We start from the raw sequence: 12,317 nt of genomic DNA on the forward strand, positions 1-12,317 counted from the left end.
TCAAACTCGACCCCAGCCAAAAAACTGCCAAAAAAAAAAAAACCTTTCCCTTTTACAAAGGACTGATGCGGAGGTCTTTCAAGCCAGGGGAGGATGTGGAGCTGGGCGAGCTGGGAAGTCAGCAGCGATCTCATGGCTTTATTTTTAATTATTTGCAGATGTGGCAGAAAATTGAGGATGCAGAGTGGAGGCCTCAGACATATTTGGAGTTGGAGGGACTGCCTTGCATCCTGATCTTCAGTGGGATGGACCCGCATGGGGAGTCCTTGCCTAAGTGAGCAGAGGGGCTTATTGGGGTTTTGAGGGATGCTGCCTGGGCCCCACAGGCAGGCAAGTGTACCAGGGTGGGTTATGGCCACTTGAAGGTAGGTGGCGCTATTCTTATGCACAGGCACTATGGGTTGGGTTTCCCTGCAGAGAGCACTGAAAAGGGTCTTAGCCCCAAACAGCTTTGCCTGATTCTCAGAATGACACGGTTTGGGCCCATCCAGGGATTGTTGCCAGCTTCATGGGTGGAGGCCCTGCAGCTGCAGTTAGGATTTAATGTCTCCAGGATCAGTCTGTCCATGTGTCCTGACTATGTGTGTTAGGGGAGGCTAACTGCATTGAGGACAGTACTACATCACCTCCAGGGATCAGGACTACAGTCTCTGCTGTAGTGGGGTCCTGCCTGGATTAGGAGGTGTCCTGGGAAGAGGGACAACTACTTCTGCTGTTGCTTGGGGAAAGCTAGTTCCAACTCAAAGAGGGGACTGTCTCAAAAGCTCTTTTCCTCCAAAGCCCTCAGGGCGCTAGGAGATCTCAAGCCACATGTCCACTCAGTGTCTCCTGGTAGTCTCTACACAGACAGGCAGACACTCAGGACAGGAGGTTGCTGGGATCAGTAGTGATAGGTGGCTTTCCAAGACTTACCGTGGGGGAGGGTAGGCAGGCTGCTGTGGGGGCTTTGTGCAACTGTCCTATGCAACAAAATGTTAAGAGCAGATGGGGTTTGCGTCCTTGTTATATGCTGGACACTGTCCTAGATTCTTCTGATATGCTTTATTCCATTTTATTCTAAGGTGACCAGACATCTCGCTTTTGGCGGGACAGTTCTGATTTTTAACAATTTGTCCTGCATCCAGCGGCATTTTATAAAAGTTCCGATTTTCGGAAAGAATGCACGACAAGCTAGGGAATGGCGGGACAACGGGAAGGGAATATCCAGTTTTTTGGCTGCTGAAAAGGTTAATGTAACTCCATTTGGGAATGAAGAGGTTAATGTAACTTCATTTGGAAATGAAAAGGCTAATGTAAGCTCCCTACTCCCCTCCTGGGCAAGGTCACCCAGGTGGAATTGGTATCAGAAAACTGGCTCTCTCCCCCGCTTCAAGGTAAGGACAATTAGCTCAGAAGGAGCCAAACTGTCTGGAACAAACAAGTAGCCCCCCTCAAAGGGTCCCTAACCATAAACAGCTCAGCCAATAGCAGCCCGTCCCAACAGAATACCCCATGAAATTCCTCTATGTGCTTTGAAAACCTCAGCTTGCTTCACTAGGGGGTCGCCCTTCCTCCAGCCACGATGAAGAGAAGAGTGGCCCAGGCATATGCTTGCAAAATAAAGCACTGTTTGTCTTTACATGTGTGTGGTGGTCTCTTAGCAGCAATTCTGGTCCCAACACTGCCATGTGGCTATTTTGCCACGATATGAGTTTTATATTACTTTTGTTAATTTTATAATGTTAAACTTTAATAATAACAAATAATTGCTGAGAACTGATTATCGAGAACTGCTTATCCAAGTTTGCATTGTTGATCAGTTGTTAGAATTCGACCACCATTGTTTGGACTTAATGAACAATGGCATTTTTTGGCATTGGCAACCATGAAAACATTTTGTAACTGTCTCTCAGAGATATACATTGTACTGTGTGCTAGTGCTAGTTAAACAAGTGATGTCAACAAATCAGCTATTCAGATAATTTAGGTAGGTAATTTATTTATTTAATGAATTTAGCAGACAGTACTCGTATTATTTATATTTTATAGTGGTGGCAAAAAGTCTAGCGCCAGCCTTGAAAGTGACACTTACGACTTACAAGGTATCATTATTAAAAAAAATACAGTGATAAGGAAAAGGTTTGGGCATCAGCAAAAATCACAATAGAGAACAGATGTTTAGAAATATTTCATCATTTTGAAACAAACCATGTTCTATACAATAATGCACTAAAAATTGTGGGATACACGCTGTCCTTACCAGGAACTAATGCTGCAACTGAACGTATTTTTTTCTACAGTAAATAAAGTGTGGGGACATCAGAAAAATCACAATTAAGTGTTGAGACTTTGAAAGCCATTTTATGTGTGAAATATATTTCATGACTTTTTAAACAATGACAGCAATCTACTAAAAAAAATTCACCCAAATGAGAAATATGCCAATGAATAAAATAATACTATACATAATTTTTTTTTTTTTTGGACCAGGGCTTTGAACTCGCCACCTTCAGCATATGGGGCTGGTGCCCTACTCCTTTGAGCCACAGGTGCCACCCTATACATAATTTTTTTTTAATGTGTTATATTTGTAAATGGTACTTACACTGAAATTAAATATATATATATATATTACAATACGATTTTTGTGTTCTATGAAAATTTTTGTTGCTCCATATAGACCAAATTTTTAATTAAGAATCCACCTCAACCCCCCTAACCCCCCACGGTCAATGGTGTCCTGCTTTATCAATGTTAAAATCTGGTCACCTTATTTTATTCTCACATTAACCCTGGGGGAAAGGGAATATTTCAGTGGTCCCACCTCACTGATTGGAGAAACTGAGGCTTACTGAGATTAAGCCAGTACCCTGATGACCGTGGGTCCAGTTCCTTCCATGGGGACACATCAGACTTAAGCAAGGGGCATGAGCATGCTGTGTGCTCATAGGCCAGGTACGGGAGGGTTCAAAACATTTGACCTTGGCTGTTGCTATTTCACAGGAATTAATTCTTCTAGTCCTCAGTTCCTTAGAGCACTAAGACAGTGCCTTAGTCTTCTTACATTTTAGCATTTACAGAGTACCTTCCTCGTTCTGGGCACTGCTGTACACTAGTCTTTCAACACAGCACTCACCCCTGGCAGCAGTGGTATGACTATCCTATTTCATAGTTGAGAAAATGGAAGGTCACTTGCTGGAGGTCACACCTATGCCCTCTGAGCCCTGTGCTCTGGTTGTGTTTCTGCTGTGGACCCCAGTGCTGCCTTCCTCCTCAGCTCAAAGACGCTATTCCTCATCGGCGTCACCTCAGTTGCCATCATATCCCAGCATCTAGTACCCCAGCACATGATAATGTTGATTGAATAATTAAATGTCCACTTAGGGCATTTAATCTTTACAACAGTGCACTTAGATGGCCATTATTCATTCCCATCTTTCAGAGAACAAAAGTCGGAGCCTCAGAAGTTGTGCATCTTGTCAAAGTTTCTATTACTAGGACGTGGCCAAGCTGGGCTTCAAGGCCTGCTTTTGTCTGAGCTGGAAGTCAGTGTAGCACAAGACTAAAAACACAGTGGGTGCGCCCAAAGCTGGTGGCTTTTGTACTCACACTAGTCCCAGGGTCCTAGTGAGGGAGGCGGACGTGGTTCTGGTGACGCTGCCCTCAGCACTGCAAACATACCTCATCTGTGTAAGGCACGCGGTGAATGCTGCCTTCTGTGTCCTGCTAGGTCTTTGCGGTACTGTGACCTGCGTCTGATAAACTCTTCCTGCTTGGTGAGAACAGCCCTGGAGCAGGAGCTGGGCCTGGCTGCCTACTTTGTGAGCAACGAGGTCCCCTTGGAGAAGGGGGCTAGGACCGAAGCCTTGGAGAGTGACGCAGAGAAGCTGAGCAGCACCGACAATGAGGATGAGGAGCCGGGGACAGAAGGTGAGGGGTGGCTTGGTCTTCAGCCAGGAGTTCCTGCCTGCACGTCTTCCTTGGTTTCTAATCTCCAAAGCCACCTGCACTTGTGTAGACAGCCATCAGTGGGTCTGGTTCTGTCCACTGGGCCACAGCACACTTCAGCAAGTGGCACTGTGTATGTGCTAGGTATGGGCGGTTCTGGGACATTTGGTCTTGGTTCTTGCTGTTTTCATAGCGGCAGCTCGGCAGGGGCTTAGGCCTGCCCGCCCGGCTGCTGCTCCGTGTGAGAGTCACCTGGTCTTTGCTGAAGGGGAGGGCAGAGCCTTCATGAACTCAGATTTTGCTCCCTCCTTCTTCTTTTTTGGTGGAGCGAGAAGATAGAAATCCCTGTAGGCTCTTCCTCATTCTAGAATTCTTAAATAATAGGAAGAAAAATTGAGATTTCTTATAGTTCAAGTCCATGCTTTACTCATTGTTGGTGGAATTTCTTCTCGGTAGGAAATTTACTTTTACGGAGATTTGTGAAAACAGGCCAGTTTCATTTGCACACTCTTAAAATCTGACACCATGTTTTTAATAGGACACATGAATGAGAACATTGTGAGGCATCTGACCGTAGTCAACAGTGTGGAGAGAAAAAATTAAAGCCAATAATACAAAAAGTATGAAGCAGTTGTGGAATGCGGCAGGTGGAGAGAGAGGGACGTAGTCACAGCTCAGGCCTGTGGTCCCTCCTCTGTGTCCTGACCATGGGCCTTTCCTAGCCTCAGCTTGTTTATCTGTAAAATGGGACTGGAGTGACCTGCCTGCATGGCCATTTTTCAGAGACACCAGCCCAACCCCGACACAAGATACTCCCACTTCTCTGTTGCAGCAACACGACTCCATGCCCTCTGGCATCTCACCATCCTCCCTTTAGTCTCACCTTCTGCACCTCTCAGCCACGAGCCCCTGCCACACAGTGGCTTGCCCACACTAAATTCACAGTGGTGGCTGGGCCAGAAGCCACAGCTTCAGTTCTCCTGCTCCTGCCTCTGGGCTCCTAGGCCCACTGCCCTACCTGGTCCACTCTCTACAGCTGCGCCTCCCCGGCTGACACAACCTGTTTGCTCAGTGCCCTATGCTGGGTGCTTGGAATAGGGCAGAGATGAAACATGGGAATGCATGTTACCAACTGTAAAGGGCTTGGCAAACTGAGGGTGGGGAATTACAACCCCTCTTCAGCATACGTGTTTTGAAACAGGCTCCACCTCAGAGAAGAGAAGTCCCGTGAAAAGGGAGAGGTCCTCCTCCCATGATTCTGCGTCCTCATCCCTCTCCTCCAAGGCATCTGGTAAGCGTTCCTGAGTGAATAAAGATTGGACAGACTGTTTTTTAATTTTTTTTTGAGGGCTCTGAGAATGAAGAAGAAATGTGAGTCTGTATTTTCCATCAGAACTAGAAAAAGAAGGAATCATTGAAGAACCAGAGAGTAAATGTTTTGGTCAACTTGGGATCTGAGAACTTGAACCCTCTGGGCAGGACTGAAGGGTCAGCTGCCCTGGTCTCAGGGGAAGGTGGAAGGTTCTGTTCCTCCCTGTGGCTGGGCTGCCGGCAGAGTGCTGGCTGTGCTGGGGGCCTCCCTCGGGGCTCCCCGTGCTGCTGTTTCTTCCAGAAATCGCTCTGCCTCTGGGGAGGGGCACTGAGGGTGAGGTGTTCTTGTTGAGGGACATAGACACAAAAAACTTGGTTGGGGAGAAGCAAGAAAAGGTAGTGAGAGCATGTGACTCTATGCCTGGCACTGCACTGTGGCAGAGCGAATGGAGAAAAGGCCTCGTGTGTCTACGCCCCAAGGTGTCCCTTGGTCTCCACCAGCATTTAGAGCCAGGGTTCTTGAAATAATGTTCCATATTTCTGCCCGAGGCATTTGTTGAAAGCCAACTTCAGATCTGAATCAGGGCATTGGAAGATCAGTGAGACCACAGACCCCGGCCTCAAGGAATTTCTCGTTCTCAGTGGCTTCCATGCACGTGAAGTGTCACAGTTCCATGTATAAAGAAGTAATTAATTTTGTCCCAGGTGGAGGGCAGATTTGGGGTTGGGTGTGGTCACCACAGGTTTCAGAGAAGAGCTAATCTGGCCTGGGCCTTGGAGAAGGTATTTCAGGTGAAGAAACCTCACGGGCAGAGAGACCCAGGGCGTGAGTGTGTGTAGGGCCTAGGTATAGGGAGGGGTCCAGTGCCAGGCTGCGGGTGGGCCTGGCTGTGGCTGGGGAGCAGCTGCCTTGTGGTCTGGGAGACGGGAGGTCAGAGTGCCGCAGGAGACTTGGCCCAGGGGTGTCTGGGGCAGCCTTTCTTTTTCCCTCACCTCACACAGCCCGGGAGTGGTGAGCCTGGCAGTGGGGCCTCCCCCGCAGATGCCTCTGATGAGGTCAGCACGGGCCTCCCTCGCCTGCCCGAGACCTCTGTGACTCATAGGCTCAGGGTCAGTCAGAAAAGCCTAATGCTGTAGCCACCAGTACCTGCTTGCCCCAAATAGCAGAGGGAGCCTGGGACAGAAACAGGAGTGGCTGGTACATTTGGGACCAGGTCCCCCTGGGATGTGCCTGATCAGATTATCTCTCCTCAGGCTCAGCGCTCCATGGTGAGGCCTCAGCCCAGCCCACAGGGCCCCCCCTGGTGGAGCAGGCCAAGTCGCCCCAGCCCTGTGGCCCATCAGAGGAGGCCAGGGCCCCTGGTGAGAAGCAGAGGCCCCAAGCGGGCCAGGGGACACCATCAGTCATCAGCAGGCACAGTCCCAGGCTAGTCCCCCAGCCTGACTTCGGGCCCAGGCCCGGCCAGAGGAGTGTCCAGGTGTCAGCCACCTTGTCGTCCTCCCAGCTGTCCTCCTCCTCAGGATCATCCTCTTTGTCTGTGGCACCTGCCGCGGGGACACTCGTACTGCAGACCTCCCAGTGCTCCATGACCAAGGCCTGCCGGCAGCCACCCATCGTCTTCCTGCCCAAGCTCGTGTATGACATGGTCATGTCCACCGACGGCAGCGGCCTGCCCAAGGCTGCCTCACTTCTGCCCTCCCACTCAGTCATGTGGGCCAGCTCTTTCCGGCCCCTGCTCAGCAAGACGATGACATCCACGGAGCAGTCGCTCTACTACCGGCAGTGGACAGTGCCCCGGCCCAGCCACATGGACTACGGCAACCGGGCCGAAGGCCGCGTGGACGGCTTCCACCCCCGCAGGCTGTTGCTCAGTGGGCCCCCACAGGTGAGTGCCCCCAGCGCCAACCCTAGACTCAGGACAGGGAGGCTTCGGGCTGACTGTATCCACTTGCTCACTTTCTGCCCCTCCCATGCTGGAATCTTCTCTGACAGCCCAGGCTGGGCAGGTGGGAGCTGGGTGACTTCCATTTCTCCTCTGTGTGATGTAGGGGACAGAGGGGACATTTCCACCTGCTTCATGTATTCCCAGCCATCTCACATGGCCCTTGTGTGCTGTGCACACTTCCTCCCCCTTCTGCCTTGGAAGGTTTGGTGAGTGTAACAGGGAGTTGGGGGCTCTGTTTCCCTTCTCAGCCCTCCCCAGCTCATAGCAGTTCCCTACCTGTGAAAGTCCTTTTACCTCTCAAAGTGGCAGAACCTCCAGGGCACGAGTGTCCAGAGTTTCTTGAACTTGTCAAATGACAACTGTTAAAAAATGAGAAGGAAAGAAAATGTTTCTTAACAGGTCGTTTCCATCACTCCTCACATGGGATCAGATATCATCAGTCTTTAAAATTTTTTGATAGGTGAACAATAGTAACCTTATAGGTTTGTTAGTGAGATTTAACATTTTTAAAAAGTATTTCTTGGTCATCAGTGTTCTTTCAGTGATTTTTCTGGCTGGTAGTCACCCAGCTTGAAAATAAGACACTATCTTATATTTAATTTTTCTCAAGAAGACACATTAGGGCTTATTTTCAGGGGATGTCTCTCTGTGCCGAAATGCATGGCATGGCTAGGCAGATACACTGCCTAGCCACACCCATCACTAGGTCTTATTATCAGGGTAGGGCTTAACAAATGCATAGAAATCCTGCTAGGGCTTATTTTGGGGGTAGGTCTTATTTTCAGGGAAACACGGTACCTGCCCAGCCTGGGCCGTCAGAGAAGATTCCACCGTGGGAGCGGCAGAAAATGTTTTTTCTTCAGACCATTTGGCTTTTTCTTGCTGCTTTGTAGGAGAACTTCAGACATTATGAATTTTCGTCCTTTGTTTATTATATATGTTGCAAATATTTTTTCTGACGCTCTTCTGTACCCCTGGTTACATGTCAGATTTTCCTCTTTAATGTTAGTTTTTTTTATTCATCAGCATTTGCTGAGTTTCCAGCTGGAAACTCAGGCATCGGGCTCTGTGTTTGGAAAGGGCATCCCTGAGTAACTATGTTATGAGTTGGTGCTAGAACATCCCAGGCTAGCCCACAGGTACTTCTTTACTCAACGGTGACCAACATGAGGGAAGGTTCATAGTAAATACGCTGGCCTGGTGCTGGGCTGAGGGAGCAAGGGACTGTGTGGTAGAGAAAGGGAGAGAAGGAAGAAGAGAAAAGTGGTTCTTTTCTTGGGTTTAGGAGGACAAAAATGAGATGCCAACTTTTTATTTCTTGTACAAAGAATTTTATTATCTAGCCGTTTGCAATTTTTAAGGCTCTTGAGACATTTATGTTTTACGTTGTCAATTCATTTTAATTTTTGAAGCAGACTTTCCTCACCTTAGGATAAAGTTCTGTTTCTAACAGCTTAAGAAGCATGGCTGGTTAAAATCCGGAGACACACATGTAGCAGTTTACAAACAGACAGGCCTCTAGCTCTGGAGAGTCCACCTGCAGGCTGGTTTAGACCACGCTTCCCTTTACTTGTCTGTGGGTCCACAGGGCTCCTGTGTCAATGACGGGCTCCTTAGGTGGGCTGTACTGCCTGAGGCACAGCAGGTGTTCAGCCTGCACCCCCCAGGACGGGATTCCTGACTGCAGGCTCCCGTTTCCGCGTGTTCACAGATCGGGAAGACGGGCGCCTACCTGCAGTTCCTCAGCATCCTGTCCCGCATGCTCATCCGGCTGACAGAGGTGGACGTTTACGATGAAGAGGAGATCAATATCAGTGAGTTATCTGTTCGGTGACACGTGGGTGTCCAAGCCCTTAATCGCTTTCTCAAGTGACTGCCGTGTGTCTTTCACTTTCCAGATAGAATTCTGAGACTCACAATCAGACTCTTCCCCTTAGCCTAAGGCAGCGGTTCTCAACCAGTGGGCCGAGACCCCTTTGTAACAATGAAAATACATCCTGCATATCAGATATTTACATTACGATTCATAACAGTAGCAAAATTACAGTTAGGAAGTAGCAATGAAAATAATTTTATGGTTGGGGGGTCATCACAAAATGAGGGACTGTATTAAAGGGTTGCGGCATTAGGAGGCATTTGGAAGGTTGAGAACCACTGCCCTAAGGTAACGACTGCTGAGTACCTTCCCAGGTCAGGGAAGGTGGATATTTTACATAAATCACCACGCTTAGCCTCTGTGCCCCACCAGGACATTGTCATTCCCTTTTCCTATGGACCATATGCCCAGGTGTCAGGCCAGGGTGAGGGGGGTGGCAGAGCCAGAATTAAATTGGATTTGACTTGGCCCCTGAAAAGTAGACTTCCCCCTCAGAAGGCTTCCTACCAGGCATCTGGGCACATAGGTCAATACCCTGGGGGCAAAATAGGACTGAGCTGTGGGGAAAATCTTGTCCTGGAAAATCCTGTCCAGGATCGACCCTGCTTCAGGCAAGCCTCTCTGTGGATGGCCTGTTTGTGCTCTCCGGGAGGCACCCCGTCCCTCTTTACCCACCCCTCCCAGTGGCTGGTAAACTTGGACCAGTCTCCAAACCTGTTATCTGGGGAGAGTGTGTGTGAGGGGTCCCGGCTGTGCTGGTGTCCACGCAGCACCTTGTGTTTGAGTTTGACTTGGGGAACTTTGGGACCCTACAGAGCCCTTCCAGCCCTCCATGTTCCTTTGAGGGAAAGAGGAGGCTCTTCAGCCCAGCCAAGTTTTCTGTGGTTTCCCCACAGCTCAGAACCACATTTCAGACAAAAGCCGCAGCCTCTTGTGTCTGTCTCCTTGCTTTCTTGGATATTCCGAGACAGGATTTGAACCAACAGTTAAATGTCAGGGCCCATTCCCTTAAATACTCTGTCATCACCTCACTGTGCTCTTTATTACACAGATGACTCCTGTCCTGTAGGATGTTGTACGGATTGGATGCCGTACACGTGAAGCACTGTGTGCCTATTAACGCAGTAAACATCCCTCTCCTTGCTGTGGACGGCACCCTGCCCGTGTATGCAGTACAGAGGGCGGGCGGGCGATATAATCAATACGTTACATAATTTGACTTGGAACAGTCAATGAGCACCATAGACCAGACCCGTCACAGTGGGTGATGACACATGGCAAATGTCAAAGTGTCTTTGCACCAGGGCTGGTGTTGGTGTTCAGAAGGGAATACCAAGGGGCCAGGACACCTGAGCAGCTCTCCAGAATGGAGTGACAGGAGCTGAGCTGAGTGGCTGGGGAGCATTTGGATATTCAGAGGCAAGAAAGGAAGCAACACAGGCTTCATAGGTCCCGCTCTGTTGGGAAGAAGCACAGGGCTTAGGCTGTCGGGCCAGGCGTTGGCGTAGGGGGCAGGAGAGCAATCCCCTTTCCATGCAGAGTATGAGGCTGTCCTCTGGGCAGAGATCCAGATGCATTTTCTTGCCTCACTGGAGCAATCCTGAACATGGAATATGAATCAGAAGCCTCTGAGATACAGTGGGACTTCCCAGTGACTTCTAGACTTTATAACAACCCCACCTTAAGCATCATGCTTGTGCACATTTAAAATGTGATCATGTGCCATGTAATGATGTCTTGGCCAACAACAGACCACATATATAGATGTGGTCCCATAAGATGGTGATGAAACTGGAAAACTTCTTCACCTGTTTACTCACATGTTTGTGGTGTGCTGGTGTAAACAAACCTACTGGGCCGTCAGTCATATAAAAGTCCAGCACATACGATTATGCACAGGACATGACACTTGGTAGATGACTGTGTTACTGGTTTAGGTAGCACAGTGTATTACTATGTTATGCTTTTTATTAGAGTGTACTCTTACATTCTAGTTACAGTAAACAAACAGGTCCTTCAGGAGGTCTTCTAGAAGAAAGCATTATTATCCTAGGAGATGACAGTTCCACGCATGTTCCTGCCCCTTCCAGCGGCCAAGATGTGGAGGTGGCAGGCAGTGATACTGACATCCCTGACCCTGTGCCGGCCTAGGTGAATGTGTGCACTCGTGCCCTAGCTTAGTCTTTAAGAAAAAGTTTAAAAAGTTAAAAGGATTTTAATATAAAAAAGCTTACACAATGAGAATATAAATAAAATATTTTTGTACAGCTTTACTATTGATGTTTTAAGCTGCGTTTTGCTGCAAAAGAATCAAAAGTGAAAAAAATAAGAAGTTGCTAAAGTAAGCTAAGGTCAGTTTACTATTGAAGAAAGAATTTAAAAAACCTTTAGCCTACATGTTCGTGTCTGTAAAGTTCACAGCAGTGCACAGCAACGCCCCAGGCTTTCATGTTCACTCACTACTCACCAGAGCAACTGCCAGTCCTGCCACCTCCATCCACGATAAGTTTCCCAAACAGGTGCACCATTTATCTTTTATATTGTAGTCTTACTATCCCTTTTCTATATAGGTACACAGACACTTACCCTGTGTTACAGTGACGTAGAGTATTCAGTACAGTAATGTGCTGTACAGGTGCGTAGCCTCTGTGTAGTAGGCTGTCCGTCAAGGTTTGTGTGAACACAGTGCATGCTGTTTGCACACGACAACATCATTTATGCATTTCTCAGAACACATCCTGTGAAGCGATGCATGATGGCAAATCAGTTTTACTTCCTAGTTGGTCACACATTTGTGTTTCTGCCAACCTTGTAGACCTCAGAGAAGAACCAGACTGGCATTATTTGCAGCTCAGTGACTCCTGGCCAGACCTGGAGCTGTTCAAGAAGATGCCCTTTGACTATATCATTCACGACCCCAAGTATGAAGACGCCAGCCTGATTTGTTCTCACCATCAGAGCATAAAGCGTGAAGGTCAGACTTCTGCCTCTCTTGCTTCACCCCCTTCCAAAGTATGTGAGCATAGTCTCTGAAAGGGACGAACTGAGTCGCGTTAGGAGTGAAGTCTAGGGGTGGTGCCTTAACCAGTGATGCCTAGTACAGAACTGAGATTACACCTCCCAGTAAAGGCAAGGGACCACTGTGAAACCCATGAAGAAAGATGTGCAGCCCAGGGGGTGCTGAGTGGTGAGGACAACACGCTTACTGACTGACGTGGTCAGAATGTTGCAAAGGCTCAGGTTGAGGGAGACTAGGA

General features: G+C 48.4%; 1 protein-coding gene across 1 annotated transcript in view; it reads left to right on the forward strand.

The window, feature by feature from the left end:
* GREB1 (growth regulation by estrogen in breast cancer 1) overlaps positions 1–12,317 on the forward strand; it is a 65,385-nt gene that overhangs the window by 38,984 nt on the left and 14,084 nt on the right. The window contains exons 18-23 of the mRNA XM_012803692.2: positions 159–274; positions 3,710–3,909; positions 5,129–5,218; positions 6,493–7,124; positions 8,896–8,998; positions 11,876–12,034. Of these exons, the coding sequence (XP_012659146.1) occupies positions 159–274; positions 3,710–3,909; positions 5,129–5,218; positions 6,493–7,124; positions 8,896–8,998; positions 11,876–12,034 (1,300 nt within the window). The remainder of the gene's footprint in view (positions 1–158; positions 275–3,709; positions 3,910–5,128; positions 5,219–6,492; positions 7,125–8,895; positions 8,999–11,875; positions 12,035–12,317) is intronic.

Source organism: Otolemur garnettii, unplaced genomic scaffold (genome assembly GCF_000181295.1).
Source record: "Otolemur garnettii isolate 467f Iridium unplaced genomic scaffold, OtoGar3 scaffold00022, whole genome shotgun sequence".
Lineage (NCBI taxonomy): Eukaryota > Metazoa > Chordata > Mammalia > Primates > Galagidae > Otolemur > Otolemur garnettii.